Raw genomic sequence first — 17,225 nt, forward strand, 5'->3', positions numbered from 1 at the left:
ATTATATAGGTAATCAAGCAAAGAAGATAGTCAACTGCTTCTAGTTACTAAAGGAAGCTTTAATCTGGGAGGTGGGGAAAGAGGAAAATGCAATGAGTATGAAGTTGGCTGGAAGCCATTGTCCCCCATGAAGCAAAGGACTAGGAATGATATGTGAAGGGTTATGTGCAATATAAAGATAGACCCAATTCTGGCCCTTAAGACTTATGGTCTCTAAGTTTTGGGGAAATTTACATTTCTTGGATTCTATTAAAGACCTTAATGTTATTTTCCCACTTCTATCTCTGCCATTATTAGCCAGTTCGTAAGTTTGGTGCCCAGAAGAATGTGGCAGAAGCATAGATAAACTGTTCCATATGTATGCTAGAGGATATGGAAATATTCTGGAATTAGTATATGCCAGGGAAGAACTAGGGAAGACCCTAGTGTGCTACAGGAGCTGTAATGATGAGTGATGGGTCTCACCCTACATCATTAATTCAGAATCTCTGGGAGGTGCCCTTATCCTCGATGTATTTTATAAATGTTCTCCCAGGTGATTCTAAACAGCAGCTGGCATTGGGAACCACAAGAATAGACTGGAATTAACCATTTCTTTAAGTGAGCAGTTATAATAAAATAGTAAGTAATATTGTAGTATGTAGTATGATTTGTTACAATTACAATGTGCGAAGCTACAGTCCATAAAAATGATGATCTCCTAGTCAAACATCTTAGTGGCAGAGTGGAGTCAACTAGGTTTTCAAAGTTCAGATTTTAAAGTCCTGATTTCTTTCATTTATTATACTGAGTGCTCAACTATGGTTTATCTCCAGCTGGTAGGTTTTGAAATAATTTCAGATGGTACATGAGAAACCATTCTTTAAATTTATTTTAATAGTTAGGATAGGTATTACTATATTTCACTATATTGCTAGATTTTAACATGTACTAGAAATAAAACACAATTAACCCATGAGGCCCATGATTCAAAAATGTAATTGCTTAGAACAATGATTCTCAATACTGGTGAGAATCATGTAGGAAATTTAAAAAACAAAACAAACAAAACCCACCAAGATGGGTCTCACCCTACATCATTAATTCAGAATCTCTGGGAGGTGCCCTTATCCTAGATGTATTTTATAAAAGTTCTCCCAGGTGATTCTAAACAGCAGCTGGCATTGGGAACCACAAGGATAGACTGGGATTAACCATTTCTTTAAGTGAGCAGTTATAATAAAATAGTAAGTAATATTGTAGTATGTGGAGATGGCAAATATCATGAAGGTCCTAATAACTGAAATATGGTGAACTTTCTTCTATCATGGGTAGCTCCCATTGTGGGATACTACACTGATCCTTGTGAAGAACAAAGAGAAACACACGGATATTCTATAAAAATACAGTAGTATGACAATAGCAAGACTGATTATTTGGACATGCTCAAGTAGGGATAAAAGACTTGGGGCTGGAGGCAGGGCAGCGTAAACATAGCAGGTTAGATCTGGTGTTTCATCAATAAGACTGTCCATTCTCCAGTATATTACCCTCTGATTCTTCCACCCTGTAGTTCAGAAATGTGACTTTTCCTCATTTCCTTTTGCCTTCTGATACCACCAACATACTCATTGACTGGACCCTAAACATGGGGAAAAAAGAAAGATGATAAAGAATCTGTAATTTTCCTGGATAGTTTCTGGGATTACCAGCAACTTTGCCTGCTCTCACCCATTTATTTTCTGTGTGTGTGAGAGAGAGACAGAGAGAGAGACAGATAGTGACAGACAGGTAGAAAGAGAGAGAGAGATGAGAAGCATCAATTCTTTGTTGCGGCACCTTAGTTGTTCAGATTGCTTTCTCATGTGTGCCTTGACCGGGGGGGGGGGGGCTACAGCAGACCGAATGACCCCTTCCTTGCTCAAGCCAGAGACCTTGGGCTCAAGCTGGTGAGCCGTGCTCAAACCAGATGATCCCGTGCTCAAGCCGGCGACCTCGGGGTTTTGAACCTGGTCCTCTGCATTCTAGTCCGACGCTCTATCCACTGTGCCACCACCTGGTCAGGCCCCATTCATTTTTTTATTCATCATTTCACTATTCACACAAAAAGCATTTATTCAGCACCTATTATATTGTTTTTAAGTATAGTCATAATTTTTCTCAGTGAACGTGCATTGTCTTTATAATATGATCAAACGGATCTTAGAGTTACAATACTTCCATTTTAGAAAAACTAAATAATACACATGACTGGCTATTCTCTACTCACAACACAGCCAGACTCAAGGTGGGAGGAACAGGGGTGGCTATGATGTAGGAAAACGGGAAGCTAAGGCATTCCCCAGCCTCACCTGAGAATCACAAAAGGGCTGTGTGGAAAAGCCCTGGAGATATTTCCTGTGTGAAATGGAGGAAATAAAACCCATCTTGAAGCACTGGGAAAGGTGCCCAAGCCCTCTTTCCTCTATTCTTTCCTCTGTTAAATGGGGATAATGATACTTTGTGTTTACCTACCTCAGAGAGGCATTATCAGTTCTATTTAAAGGCTCTTCCCGTGAAAGCTGCTGGGTAATTAGCAAGAACAACTATGATAAAGAAACCTAAATACAAGAGCAGATCAGCTGGAACAAATTCTCAAGGGGGTTTACTTCTCTGGAAAATTTTTAAAAATGGGAGTAGCTCTCCTCTAGGGACTTTTTGGTACCATTGTAGCCGGAAGTTCAGGGAAGACTAGCTGCTTTTCAAAGTCTCCTTTTGGCCAATCACTTGGGATGCCTCTGCTTACTTTTCTCACGGTCTTTCCTCTTTCAAGTTTTTCAAACCTTGTGGGGCATCTGTGTTAGACTTGCTTGCTGGTTTACCGGCTGCAAGCCCTTTGCCTGATTGGTACATGAGTGCGTGGCTGTGCCACGTGTATATGGCCTATAGATAGCTATGGGTGCTGGTGCTCAGGAGGATTGTGGATTGCAGGTTGCCTCCTCGCCTCCGTGAGGGACCGTTTTTGCTGTTTGCCTGAGAGGTGGTTTCCCCTGCTTGAGTGATTGTCCGCCATTGTAAGACTTTAGTAAATGGAATGGCCCAATGCTTTCCGGCTCCGCAATTTCTCTACCATCTGCCCGAATCCAATGTGGACCTGCCTAGCCTCAACCACGGGTATTACAGACCTCCTTAACTCAGAAACTCTTAACCCTGAAAAGAATCTCAGCCAAGACATTAACCTGTGAGAGAGAGACAGAGGAAGAGAGAGAAGGGAAGTTATAATGTACATTTTATAGATGGTAGAAAATAGGGAGTTCTTTTATAGTAATTGATCCTTAATGTCAGATTTTGCTGAAGTTCATTTGACAAAGAATATAGCATAGGACAGGAGCCCAGATGGCAATCACAGCACCGCTACGACAGTTTAGGGAGAGCCAACCCAGCTACCTGGGTTTATGTAAGTTTGATTGGGATAAAGAGACAGGTCAGTAGATCAAAGACACATCACAGTCCAGAATTCATGGACTTGACAGCACATTGAATATAGCAAGAAAATGAGGAAGGAGTGAAGATTAGCATAAAACTTGGTGACTTGGGTATCATAAGTTTTGATGATTATCTTTACAGAGAGAGACAGAAGCCCAGAGAGTGAATAAGTTGAATTTATGAGTGAGACCTGGACCAATACCATTGTAGGAAGCCTAATGGTTTTACATTTTTGTGAAGCATGTTTATACATGGTGGGGCAAAAGTACGTTTACAGTTGTTCATACAGAAAATAATACAATAATTAACAAGTAATAATACAAGAATAAACTCTGTGTTTCATGTACTCACAGCTATAAACCTACTTTTGACCCCCCCCCCCCATGTATTCTGGTCATTTATAAACAGTGCAACCTATGGTATCTGCAAGGCTCACAAACAAACAAAAAAATGACAAAATTCCCAAGATTGATTTTCAAATGAGTGATCTATAAGGTTTATAACTGTGCATAATAATAAGTTATTTTTCAATTGATTACTATGGTAACTACTTAAATATTTCCCACGTGCAACCCAGATGCCAGCTGGTAGCTTCCCAGATCTGGTAAAGATCTGATAAAATTGTTACAAAACTCTGCAACCCCATGTCCTGTGGAAATCTAAAACCCATCCTAGTTTCTGTGAATCCCTGGGGGTTTGCAACTTCCTAGCTTTTCCTTCCACCCAGATCACTACTGTATGTACATCACTGTCCTACCACCAGATGTGAAATTACCGTTCACTCACTGCTTGTATAAAATACTAAGCCATCATAGCTTTAGTGAAGTCCACTGAAATTGAAAAGCCACGGAAAGAGTCATAACTCCTCCCAATCTTCTCCAGCCTCTCCCTACTGGATTATGTTGGAAACATCAATTTTTTTCTCCCTTCATCATACAGAGAGGCATCAGCAGCACAATGTGGCTTATATAGTGTGTCCGTAAAGTCATGGTGCACTTTTGACTGGTCACAGGAAAGCAACAAAAGACGATAGAAATGTGAAATCTGCACCAAATAAAAGGAAAACTCTCCCAGTTTCACACCTATTCAGTGCAGTTTGATGTGGGCTCATGCACAGATTTTTTTAGGGCTCCTTAGGCAGCTATCCCGTATAGCCTCTACAGACTCATCACTGACTGATGGCCTACCAGAACGGGGTTTCTCCACCAAACTGCCGGTTTCCTTCAACTGCTTATCCCACCGAGTAATGCTATTCCTATGTGGTGGCGCTTCGTTATAAACGTGCCGATATTCACGTTGCACTTTGGTCACGGATTCGAATTTAGCAAGCCACAGAACACACTGAACTTTCCTCTGTACCGTCCACATCTCAACTGACATGGCTGTGGGCTGCTCCGCTGTATACACAGTGTTACATCATCATCTGCACATGCGCACATGCTGCCACATCATCCTACAGAAACTGGGAGAGTTTTCCTTTTATTTGGTGCAGATTTCACATTTCTATCATCTTTTGTTGCTTTCCTGTGACCGGTCAAAAGTGCACCATGACTTTACAGACACACTATATTTGTTGAAGAAGATGGTTTTGTTTATAAATAGCAACCATTTATTTTCCCATTACACTTAAATGACTTCATTTAACCCTTAAAACATTTCTACTTTACAGATGAAGCAACTGAGGCTTAAAGTGGTTGAATTCCAGGCCAAGGATATAAACATATGAAGTTATAGAAAGAAAATGTAAATCCAGGTCTGGCTGACTCTTAAAATTAACTTGGCCGTTGAAGGATGGGACAATGATTATCCACTCCAGTTTACTTCTCTACTTTAAAATTTGCTTAGTTTTTGTCATCAAATCTTTATGTTTCAAAAAAAGGCCATACTCCTAAAGACCAGGTACGGGGACTTATAGAATAAAAATCTCATCGATTTAGTATCATTTCAGAGAGAAAGAGTTAGGATAATTAAAATATCTGAAAAATGGAAATGCATCTCTTATTTTTAAGAAATAAAACTTGGGTGGGGACACAGGCCACTTGCTTGTCAAACCTGCAAATTATACAAAAGAATGGCAAATACTGATGATGATGGCAAGAAAGATGAGGAGAATGACTGTATTTATTTAGCACTGTTATAAATGGTTTATATATGTATTTTTTAATACTGAAAATTAAAAAGGTCTGTGCCTTGGGTTTATTGTTATCCCTTATCCCTATTATACAAATAAGATTAAAGAGAACAAAGAGGTTATCTGAAAGTCACTCACTCAGTGCAGAAAAACTGAAGCCAGGTGTCTGAAGTTATTTACAAGGCTTATACCCTTAAAAATCAAGTTGTCTTGCTTCAGGAATTATGATGTTGGCCCTGGCCAGTTGGCTTAGTGGTAAAGAATCAGCCTGGCATATGGGTGTTCTGGGTTTGATTCTCAGTCAGGGCACACACTTTTCCCATCCCCCACTTTTCCCCCTTCTCTTTCTCTCTTTCTCTCTCTTCCACTCACGAGCCATGTCTTGATTGGTTGGGGCGTGTTGGCCCTGAGCATTAAGGATGGCTCTGGGAAACCTCTGCCTCAGGCACTAAAAATAGCTCCTCAGTTGCAACCATGGCCTCAGATGGGCAGAGCATTGACCCAGATGGGGTTGCCCCGTGGATCCCATTTGGGGTGCATGCAAGAGTCTGTCTCTTTATTCATCCCCCTCTCACTTGAAAATCATGATGTTTTCAACAGTTTTTCCCACTAGGCTAGAAGTAAGTTCCATGAGGAATATGGAATTTATTCCTCTTGTTCCCACTAATACCTCTGGTGCTTAGAGCAATACCTGGAACAGAGTAGGAACTCAATTCATAATTGCTAAAGAATAAGTGAATTAAAATAAAGTATCTAAATCAGTAGAGGATATAAAAAACATTAAAAACTGTCATGCATTTGCTGTCTAAAATGTTTAATTAGCCTGATCAGGTAGTAGCACAGTGGATAGAGCATCGGACTGGGACATGGAGGACCCAGGTTCGAAACCCTGATGTTGCTGGCTTGAGAGTAGGCACATCCAGCTTGAGTGAGGGGTCACTAGCTTGAGCCCAAAGGTCGCTTACTTGAAGCCCAAGGTTACTGGCTTGAGCCCAAGGTCACTGGCTTGAGCGTGGGGTCACTCTCTCTGCTATAATCCACCCCTCCCCCCATCAAGGCACATATGTAAAAGCAATCAATGAACAACTGAGGGGCCACAACAAAAGAATTGATGCTTCTCATCTCTCTCCCTTCCTGTCTGCCTGTCTCTATCTGTCCCTCTCTCTGTCACAAAATAAATCAATAGAATAAAATAAAATGTTTAACTAGAAGAAATACAGGATAGGGAAACGCTAGCTTGAAACACTTGTGTTTTTAATTGTTTGTTTATTTATTTTTTTAACTTCTATTTGTAGTGAGCTGGATGCTGACAGGAAACCAGAACTGTGTTGTGATTTCTAAAAGTCTCTCGTGGTTGTAGAAAGCCTTAAAAAGTAGTGTATGTCATATTACACGTCACATTGTTCTACTGTGCGCAATTCTGACCTTCACATTTTTAGAAGGGACACTGGTAGTGCACAGATGCTCAAAGGAGGTGAACGGTATAGTAGGGGTAACAGAAGATTTTTCAGAAAAAAAGTGGAGATTTTCAACGTGGGAAAGAGAAGACATATGGCAACTATCTTTCAATATTTAAAGAGCTGCCGTGACACAGAGATGAGAACTTGCCCTTTATCTCTAGAAGTCTTAGGTAGATTTTCAGCTGAGTACAAGGAGAAAAAATATATATCTAACACAACTGTCCTACAACTTTCTACAATAGAGTGAGTGGATTTGTAAAACTAAGGGCCATTTCATTATACATTTTAACTGATAATAATAATTACTTATGAAAAACTATTAAAAGGATTTCTACATTATTTAGAAAACCAGACCAAATCAGTGGTCTCAAGTCTGACTGTGTGTTAGAATCAACTGGAAGACTGTGCAACTGTTGATTTTTAAGGTTCCATCCCATTTATACATAATCTCTGGTAATGAGGATTTATATTAAGACCTGAGAATTTATATTAAGAATCTAAATTCCATAATCCTTTCAGTGAGCCTGGTGATTTACCAGACTTGGGAATCACTGTACTAGATTACTTCCAACTTGTCTTCTAACTCTCTAATTCAATGATTCTTAGAACAGTGTAGAATATTTTCTTTAATAATTAAATGATGATTATTTATAATTGGAAAATGAATTTAGTCTACAGGTACATTGGTAGTTCTAAAGTGCCAGCAGACTACCTGATTTCTTAAATAAGTTAAAACTTCCCTTTCAATCTGGTTGATGATGAAAACTTTTTCTATGTATCATGGGAAAAAAAAACTTTATCTGGCCTGTTTCCTAATTATTAAGGTTCCAAATCACTGAAATAAAAATAAATGAGACTTTACTGTACTTAGAAAACCAGTATGATGAAAAATATGTTTACACCAGTAGATTTTAGGTCATCCTTCAATCATTCATCCCAGGAACCAAAGTGTATATGCGCACGAGCACACAGGCATACACATGCTCACGTGCACGCACAAATGTGACACATGGCAAATGTGGGGCAACCACTGAGCTGAAACAACGGGACTCTCCACATTCCCCTCCTTTTTTACCTGATATATTTCTATGCAAGAATCTAGGAACTCAAGTCAAAGGCATCAAATATTATTATTAATCACGACATACTCAGCCTTTTTGTTTAAATTTATCTACTATCTTACCTTTAAAATATGTACATTACTTTAGTCAAGGTGGTGATCAGATGACAACTAAAAAGGAGTATTTTTAAAACATTAACATTTCAAGAGGACATTCTAATTTTGGCTAAACTGTTTCCCTATGTAAAGAGCTTCTAAAAAGTATACCATGTTGCCATATGAAGAAACTCTATTGCAATAGTGCTATGTTTTTACTTTTTTGCCTAATCTGGAATTAAACCTGAAGACTCTGCTGGAATTATTTACAAAAGAAGAGATGAAACCCACTGTAGCAAGTTAATTCAGATTCTCCTAATTCTACTTTTCTGGTTCACAAAGTATCTTTTTTCACCACGTTTTCAAATTGAAGTTCACATACATCAAACAAATAGCATGATAATCAGAGTTTTCAATATCAATACACATCATTATTATCTGTCATTATTGTCATTGTCACTGTTATAATTGCACACTGTAAAAAGAATGGAAATGTTTCTACAAGAATTATTCACGTGTATTACTTTCAAGGAGTAATTTAATAGTTGACATTGCATTTATATCAAAGTAAAATATGTGATGGTTCTTCTCATTTGTTTTGTTCTTAAGAAATGTGGAATAATCTTTATTAGGTCCCTTTATTTGGATTCAGAAAGGTTCAGAGTTTGATGTGGTGTTCAAATGTATACTTTCTTATACAAAGCTCAAAAGATAGCTAACATAATTAAAGCAATAATTTTCTAAGAACATAATTATAAAATAACAACTGGGTATGCAGTTCTCCTTCCTAATTAGCTGGTATTCATATATATAAACCCAATAAGAGTCTCAGTGAAAAATATTACTTTTCTAACTATTTAATAAGGTTTGACATGTTGAAATAAAGCCCATATTATATTGTCAATATCTAAAGACTGATTAATAATAATTTACTTTAGAGTTTATATAGAACTTTTTACTTTGTTATTTTATGTAATCCTCATGACAATCATTTGACGAGGCAGTCAGATAAGTCTGCTTAAAGCTAAGAAAACATAGTCACTAAGAAAGCATATAATTTATAGAGTCACTCTGATAAACAGCAAAATTAACACTAGAATCCAGGTCATCTATCTAGGTCTAAATTAAAAGTTATAAGTAAAATAAATACTAAAAAATAAATTTGAATTGAAAAAAAAAAAGGACATTGGCCTGGTAAAGTTGAAATCCTGTGTTTGAATCCTGTTTCTACCACTTTCACTGTGGGAACTTTCTCACTTCTCTGTGAAATGGAGTTATTATGCCCACCACATAAGGATGTTTTGAGAGTCAATGGAGAAATATGGTAAGGAAACCACTCAAATGTGTTTCATTATTTTGTGTTCTTTTTCTTCACATATGTTTTATCCTATTTTTCTCACATATGTTTTATCCTATTTTTGGTTTCTGTGTGACTCACCGTCACCAGGCAGAGTTTTAAACTGTATTTAAAGTTAAATAACGTCTGGGTTGAAAATTTTTGTAACAAGCATTAGCAGCAAAATACTCTGAGTAAGATGCCATAAGAAGTTGAATGAATGATAACAAAAAATGCAAGATATTTAGAATGTCTTCCCTCACTACGAAGGCCATACATAATGAAATTAAAGCATTGATCCTTCATGGGCAACACACAACCAATGACGGTAGGTAGGATTTTTCTTACTTCCATGTAATTCCTCACTACAATCCCTGAGGAGGCCTGGATGGTTTGCAGATTTATCTTAGTTTGTGTAGTTTTTCTCACTGTTGCTATGCTACCTAACCCTTTGAGTCATGTCATAATTGGCGGGGTAGCTGTTACCATTTGCTAGCTGTTTGGTGGCTTACATATTAGTGGTCTCAGTCCAGTTCTTAGAGGACAGATGGTAATGACTGGCTTTTTGGGCAGAGAAGATAGAGACTCTAGAGTCTAGACTCTCTCATCATCTGCAGAGATGGTCTATCTAAGCCAATGTTGAAAATCACCAATGGGATGGGTACAGAAAAGTAGACCTTATTAATAAAACAACTTCACAAGCATATTGGAGCCATATAATTATCTCCCTTTGTCATTCCTCAAACACATTTCAAAAGCAGTTTATTTATTTAAATAGTAAAGATTTAATGATGTTGCTTTGGTGACCCACCACTTCATTGAGTCCTTTCTTCTCTGTCTAACTGACAGACATTGGTTGATCTGCCCCCATCTGCAGTGTGGGAACACATAAATGTGTCATGTCACAACAGCCACACACTCGTGACTTCCAGCTGAATAGGTCTGTCTACAAATGGTAACTGACAGCAACCTAAAGAAAATATTTGTTCTCATCTTGACTTCTCTTATATGCAGAGTGGTTGATTATTGATTATTTGGGCTAAAACTACAGCGTGAAAAAGAAGTCTTATATTAGTTCTGTAACCATGCATTTAGGGGATTTTATGATACACCAGTTATGCATGTATGTATTCAAAATAGAAGAAAGGTAATTACTGCACTGAGTTTACTTAACTCCTCTCAAAAAACCATCACAATCACCAAAATCCACAAAATATGGAGCTCTTTACTATTGAATTCTATTTTCATCTTCCAACTATTGATCTGTAAGGGCACAAATCCAAAGCACTTTTCAGTTTGAAGAAGTTTGAGTTGTTGTTTGTGGCAAAATTAATATTGCAAGTTGATGCTACATTAGGTGTTCTTCTGTAAGTGGCTCCTTCTATCCATGAGTCCCTAACTGGAGTTTCTTCAGAAGGTGTTTTTCCTACTGAGGCATGCACAATGCATTCAATGGCACTAGCGCTTCATTAAAGGAATTCTCTTGTTCCCTTCCTTCACATGGAAACACCATTAACTGTATTAAGTTAACTTGCCGAATGTTAGGTTCTTAACCAACAAACAGAGTGCTTCTCCACAAGGGCATACTTCGCCAAGCGTCCTTGCATCTGAACCACGGGCTGAATGCGTAATAATAGATTCAGAGCCACCCTGTGGGTTGTGATCATATTTAAAAGGAACTCTGGTATTTATTGACTTTTCCCTTCAATCCTGTTGTTCTGTTTCTTTCACCACCACCTTCAGCCTTTCAGGTAAATGAAAAGTTCAATTATATGTAAAGTGACAGTTAAATCAGCAGGCCCCTTGTAGGGATCTAGGCCTCCCCTCCCTGCTCCAATCGCCAGTGTGCTCAACCCATTACTGTTCCCGAGGATGTGTACATCCATCAGGTCGAGTCTGCCGGCCAGGGTGCATCTTATAGCTTTTACTGCATATGAGACGTTGCAGGCCCTTTCCCAGGAACTGCCAGGCAGACTGGGAATCACAGTCACGGTTAATAGCAGCGAATTGCCAGCTCTTGATGGGTGGGTAGTCACTCCTTTCAGTGGCTGCCCCCTGGGGGAGAAGGTAGAAAAACAGAGGGAGGGAATTAGAGTGACTTTGCACAGTTGAGCAGGTTCGTGCGGCTGGATCAGTGGTAGGCACTGGCAGGGCTCCACTCTGGGGAGGCTCAAAACATCCTCCCAGTCTCATTCTTACCAATTGGTGCTGCTGTGTGGCCAGCGGTGCCCAGGGATGGGGTGGCTGGCGGGCGGGGGAGGAGAGGGGAGAGGGATTGGGGACGGGGATGCAGGCAGAAGTCAGCGAAGTTAAACAAACAAAAAGTCCTGATTATACTGGTTAACACACCCCAGTTAACCCTGTGCTACTAATTGTACCAAACTTGTATTTGAAGTTCCCTGGGTGATTAAAGAGTTGGTTCACAAAATCTCTGCATAACCTTAATTTTTTCAAGGTTCTTTGAGTGGAGAATGGCTTATAATAATGATTTTGACTAATACGATTTTTGACATGCAACTTTAATGCTTAACCTCAGTACAACTCCAGAGCATTTCATGTGTACTCAGCTGTAAAGAGTGATGATTTAAAGGGATAATATAAGAAAAAGGTCGTTCTAGAATGAACCTCTAACAAATTGCATAAAGGGAGCTTATTATTCCATGAGTATGCGGATATGCCGCTCTTCCGATCATTTTTCTGCTTGGTTCAAAAAAAAAAATTGTTGAGACATGAATGGGAGAAGACACAGGGAAAAATGAAATAGAAATCTGCAAGCAAGGAACATTCTTTTGATGGTTATGATTTCGTTGCCACTAAAAAAGGCTCTACAATAATGTGGTTATTCATCTCCTCTTTTGTTTTGGGTGAAGAATTCGCTCTAACAAGAAAATGCTGTTACTGGTTGGAGGCCTGCCTCCTGGGCCGGACCGCCTTCCCAGCAACTTGGTTCAGTACTACGACGATGAAAAGAAGACATGGAAAATCCTCACAAGTGAGTGTCCCTTTTTAGTTATTTACCCCACCTGTTATTGCACATCGCAGAAGTCTGGAGGAATTCAAACACATGGCTAATCAAATTAGACATTTTATTGATTTGTTACCCTTTGGAGGCCTGTTTATGTAGCATGGGGGATCTAGAGGAAAAGACTAAATTAACGTGGCAAAGGTGATCGAGTTGGTGGTCAAATACACCTGAATTCAAACTGGCCTTAAACTGCAGCACAAGTCTGTTTCTGGGTGTGCTGAGACAAGGGAAGGGCGACTCGGATCTTCCCAAAGAAATTCTTCAGTTTATTTATTGTTCGTTGAGAAGCAAAAGGTTGGCTAACAGCACTAGTAAATTTTCTCACATCAGATTGGTTGTTCAGTTCATTGTCTCAGTAACTAACCTTCCCTTTCCTTTTTTAGGCATTTTGCTCATTAATCTTTAGTTTGTGCAGCTTAGTTTTTAGGCAAGCACCCCCTCTATTGCTCCCGGTTTGGACGTGCAGAGATCGTCAAGGCCTATCCCAGCTGCATTAAATAGCACTTGCTAACTTCCACCCGAGAGCCTCCTCCTCCACTCCTTACAGGGTGGTTGTGTTTTACAGCAAACCTCTTGCCTGGGGCACTGAAAGTTGGAACTAATTGTTATATCGGTTATGATTCCCAGTCTGACTCAGTCATGGACTCAAAAATCATCGTTTCCTGAGTGCAGCAGGCTGTGTGCACCAGTCCCCTGGTAGGTACAGTGGCTGCACTGGTCAATAAAACTAAATTTTAACTGTCAAAATTGCCCAGAGCTGTATAGATAAAATAATAATGAGCAATTTTGATATATAAATCAAAGCCACACATTTAAAACCAACAAAAGTGAAAGTTAGCCTTTCTTAGTGCATGTGTCTTTTAAGCAGTTATATATGTTATCAATTTTAAAAGAAATAATTTCCTTTTCTTTCACTGAAAGCCCTTTAAAATAATGGAAACAGAACAACAGTTTGCCCGCAACAGCAGAAGAGAAGCAAAGGCATGTGATGTGGTGCTTGAAATAATGCGTTTCAGAGCTGGCTTACCCCAGCGAAACCTGCAGTAGCATTGTCCAGGAACTGCAACGAGAAGGCTCCCTGGACGCCTATACACCGTGGCTGTAGTAAAGAAGTGGGGGAAGAGTAGCAGCCAAAGTAAGGAGAAGGAAGAAGGAAAAATAAGTTAGGGATGCCTTGAAATGACTTTTGATCTCTTTTTGACACAAAGAGTAACTTAAATATCTGAATGCATGACCAAGCTCTATTGTACAGATTCATCAGAAACTAAAGCTAAATAAAACTAAAGAATTTGTTTTTCTAACACTTAATCAATAGAGAAAGCCTAAATACAATGAGACAAAAATACTAGGTGGAGGAGAGAGGAAGGACAAATGATTCTCAAAGAGAAATGACAGAGAAACAGGGTAAGGGACAGGGATATATGAGACCTAAGCAATAAGTGATATTCCTTTACAAATCCATCTGTTTTTCCCAAATATGCCAGGCCAGGGCCAGTGGGCTGTTTGTTCAAAGCCCTTCATTAAAGGTAAAAGATTAATTAAAGCAATATGAATAATACCCAAGTAAAGTCATTTGAACCACGTTCTGAGATGTGGGGAGATCGTCCACCTTATTGTCCAAATTGGAACACTTTACAGCATAAAATGGGGATCTATTAATTATGCTGGGACAACAGGTATAGACTGGAACATATGGCCACCCTACTTAATTTTTTCACACTGCCTGATACGACTTTGAGGGACGTAGTAAGAAGCATAAACTTGAATCAATCACACGTAAGTTCTAACACATGTCTATGACCTTGAGCAAGTTATATACACGTCCTGAGTCATGGGTATTTCATTTACTTATAGTAATTTGAGTATTTTAAAAATAAAATTATGTTTATAAATAATCTACCACATGGCATGAAGTCAATAAATTGCAGCTACTGTTGCTGTTATGTTAACACCACTACCAATACTAGCACAAAGACTGCTCAGACTTTTTTGCCTGGAGGCATCAGTCAACTGAAGCTTTTCATAGAGAGGGGAGAAACTTACATTAAACAGACACAACACCTGTACCCCCAGCTCCAGAGTAAGGAGCCTGTTTCCCATAGTTTGTATATGTCAGATGGAATAATCTACTAAGAAGCAAAGATAAATGAGTATCTGTTGACTCCATTTACCACATTTGAAATGGAAGGAAATAAAAGCATTAATGTATAGAAAAGTTCTTATAATGTGAATATCTTCAAAGATCTTGAACTTTTTTCTATACTCAGGCATAACCCTAACTTTGAAATAAACGTCAACTCTACTCACACTCTTTATCTCACTGGGCCTTGTACTTTATAAAATGAAGTTTATTACCTGCTGGGCTGTGATGACAGGGCAGCAAGTGAAGACACATTTTTAGGTCTCTTGGAGAAGTATAGACAGTTTTCTGGATGACTTCTGCTCTGGGTGTGAAATTTTTAATTAAAGCATCTTATTTGACTACATTGACTCAATAATGTAAGCTTTCCACACTGTTTGGACCATCTAATAATAAATGAAGAAATGTTTCTCATTGGAATGAGAAGATATCCAAATTCACCCCAAATCCAAGGAAACATTAGGGATTGCAGAGCTTCCTGCAGCTGTTCTTTTGACCCAGAACAGTGACTGAACTAATTGGCAGGGAACTGAGAATGGCAACCAAGCCAGGAGATAGTTCCTGGTTTGGGGGTTGGCTCATTTACTGAATGACCATCTCCGTACAAACTAACAAATAAGCCACAAGCAAAAACCAAAAACCTGAGGTTAGCTAGAGCTTCTGAATCTTAGAAACCTTTGCCCATTTGGCCTGAGCCAACATTTCACAGCCTGTGAACAAAGAGTCAGGAGCACAAATACCCCCTTGAGGAAGCCGTGCTATTCACACACCGTGTAGAATTAAAAGAAAGGTCAGTCATAATATTTTTAGGTCTTCTCCTGTTATATTATTTATATTTTTAAAATACTATAATAATAAGAAGCAAATAATAATAAATTAAATGGAGTGGAGATGAATAGAAGTAAAAAAAAACACAAAACAAAACAAAACTATGTTTGCCCAACATAAAGAAAACAAACTTTAAAAGTCAGCCTACCAGTGGTCTGATCTACCCAAACAGCATAGGAACCATTATTCTCCCGGAAAAGACTGTTTTGGTAATATGCTGGCACAGACTGCTTTTTTGTCCTCTTCTTTGGGAAAACCATTTAGTATAACATTATAAAATTAATCTTAAGAATAGTGACAGAGCCTGACCAGGCGGTGGTGCAGTGGATAGAGTGTTGGACTGGGATGTGGAAGGACCCAGGTTCGAGACCCTGAGGTCGCCAGATTGAGCGCAGGCTCATCTGACTTGAGCAAAAAGCTTACCAGCTTGGACTCAGGGTCGCTGGCTCCAGCAAGGGGTTACTCAGTCTGCTAAAGACCCGTGGTCAAGGCACATATGAGAAAGCAATCAATGAACAACTAAGAAGTTGCAACGTGCAACAAAAAACTAATGATTGATGCTTCTCATCTGTCTCCATTTCCTGTCTGTCTGTCCCTGTCTATCCCTCTAACTCTGTCTCTGTAAAAAAAAAAAAAAAGAATAGTGACAGAGCTCCCCAATGTCTTTCAGGAAAAGTATTGAAAAAGAACATGTAAAAATGACTATAAAGTCCCTTCGTAAGTGTAAAGTGTTAAGTAATAACAATAAAATTGGCATTGTTGTTCTCTTGACTGTTAGTAATAAAAGGGAAGTTGAAATGCACTTTCATTCATTTTTATTTTACAGTACTGCTTCTCTTGCATTTCTCACTCCTGCACGCAGTCTCCCATTTCATTCTTAACTTATTAGAAAGCAGTACAGGCGACATGAATACTAAAATAGCCAATGCAAAAAACAGCGCCTCCTGCACATTACAGGCCCTAATTGTTCATGCAAATATCAAACAAAAATTTTCGGGCTACCGGCATACTTGGTGTAACATATTTTTTACATATCAATGTTTTTATAAAGCCCAAGAGTGGGAAACATCTTGCATTCCTCCTCGAGGGAGGACTGAGAGCTGTTATTTCTATTTGCATTCCCCGTTGACCAAGTTCTTTACTGGTGGGTTTTAAAAGTGTTTCCCAGGACCCGACTTCCTTTGTCCTACATTTCAGGTAAGAGATTCTACTTACAAGGTATTTCTGATTTCTTTCTGTGAGCAATAACAGGAAAAAAGGATTTCAAAACATAGATTTATCCTTCCAATGTGCCAATGATAACTTTCCATTCATAAAGTTAGAATGAAAATTAGAAGAGCTAAGTTAGAAAACCTTGTCCCCACCTTTTGGCCATTATTAAGTACCCTTTGTTAGTGACTGGGGAAATGTTTTGTTTTTCCTTTTCCTTTCCTTTGATTTACAATTCTGTCTTCTACTTGGTAGTGCAAGGATTTGGGAACTTATATTTCCAAGTCGTAAAAAATAAAGAAAACCATTGTGCAGAGGTTTCCTGTGTTGTCTCCTCTGGTCCATATTTAACTTGATCATCTCCATTAGGAAAGGTCCTGGAGCCGTATATCATTGATTTGTTTCAGGAGAGTCACAAAGATCAGAGGCTGGTGCACTCTTCATACTTTTTAAGAAATATACTTTCCATAAGTTTTGAAGGAATGGTACAGAGAAA

The 17,225-nt window shown here is 38.8% G+C and overlaps 1 protein-coding gene across 2 annotated transcripts in view; it reads left to right on the forward strand.

The window, feature by feature from the left end:
• Window positions 1-17,225, forward strand: part of KLHL14 (kelch like family member 14) — a 101,961-nt gene that overhangs the window by 19,272 nt on the left and 65,464 nt on the right. For both annotated transcript variants that reach the window (XM_066353198.1, XM_066353197.1), the window contains exon 3: window positions 12,398-12,519. In XM_066353198.1, coding sequence (XP_066209295.1) covers window positions 12,398-12,519 — 122 coding nt within the window. The remainder of the gene's footprint in view (window positions 1-12,397; window positions 12,520-17,225) is intronic.

Source organism: Saccopteryx leptura, chromosome 11 (assembly GCF_036850995.1).
Source record: "Saccopteryx leptura isolate mSacLep1 chromosome 11, mSacLep1_pri_phased_curated, whole genome shotgun sequence".
Taxonomy (NCBI): Eukaryota; Metazoa; Chordata; class Mammalia; order Chiroptera; family Emballonuridae; genus Saccopteryx; species Saccopteryx leptura.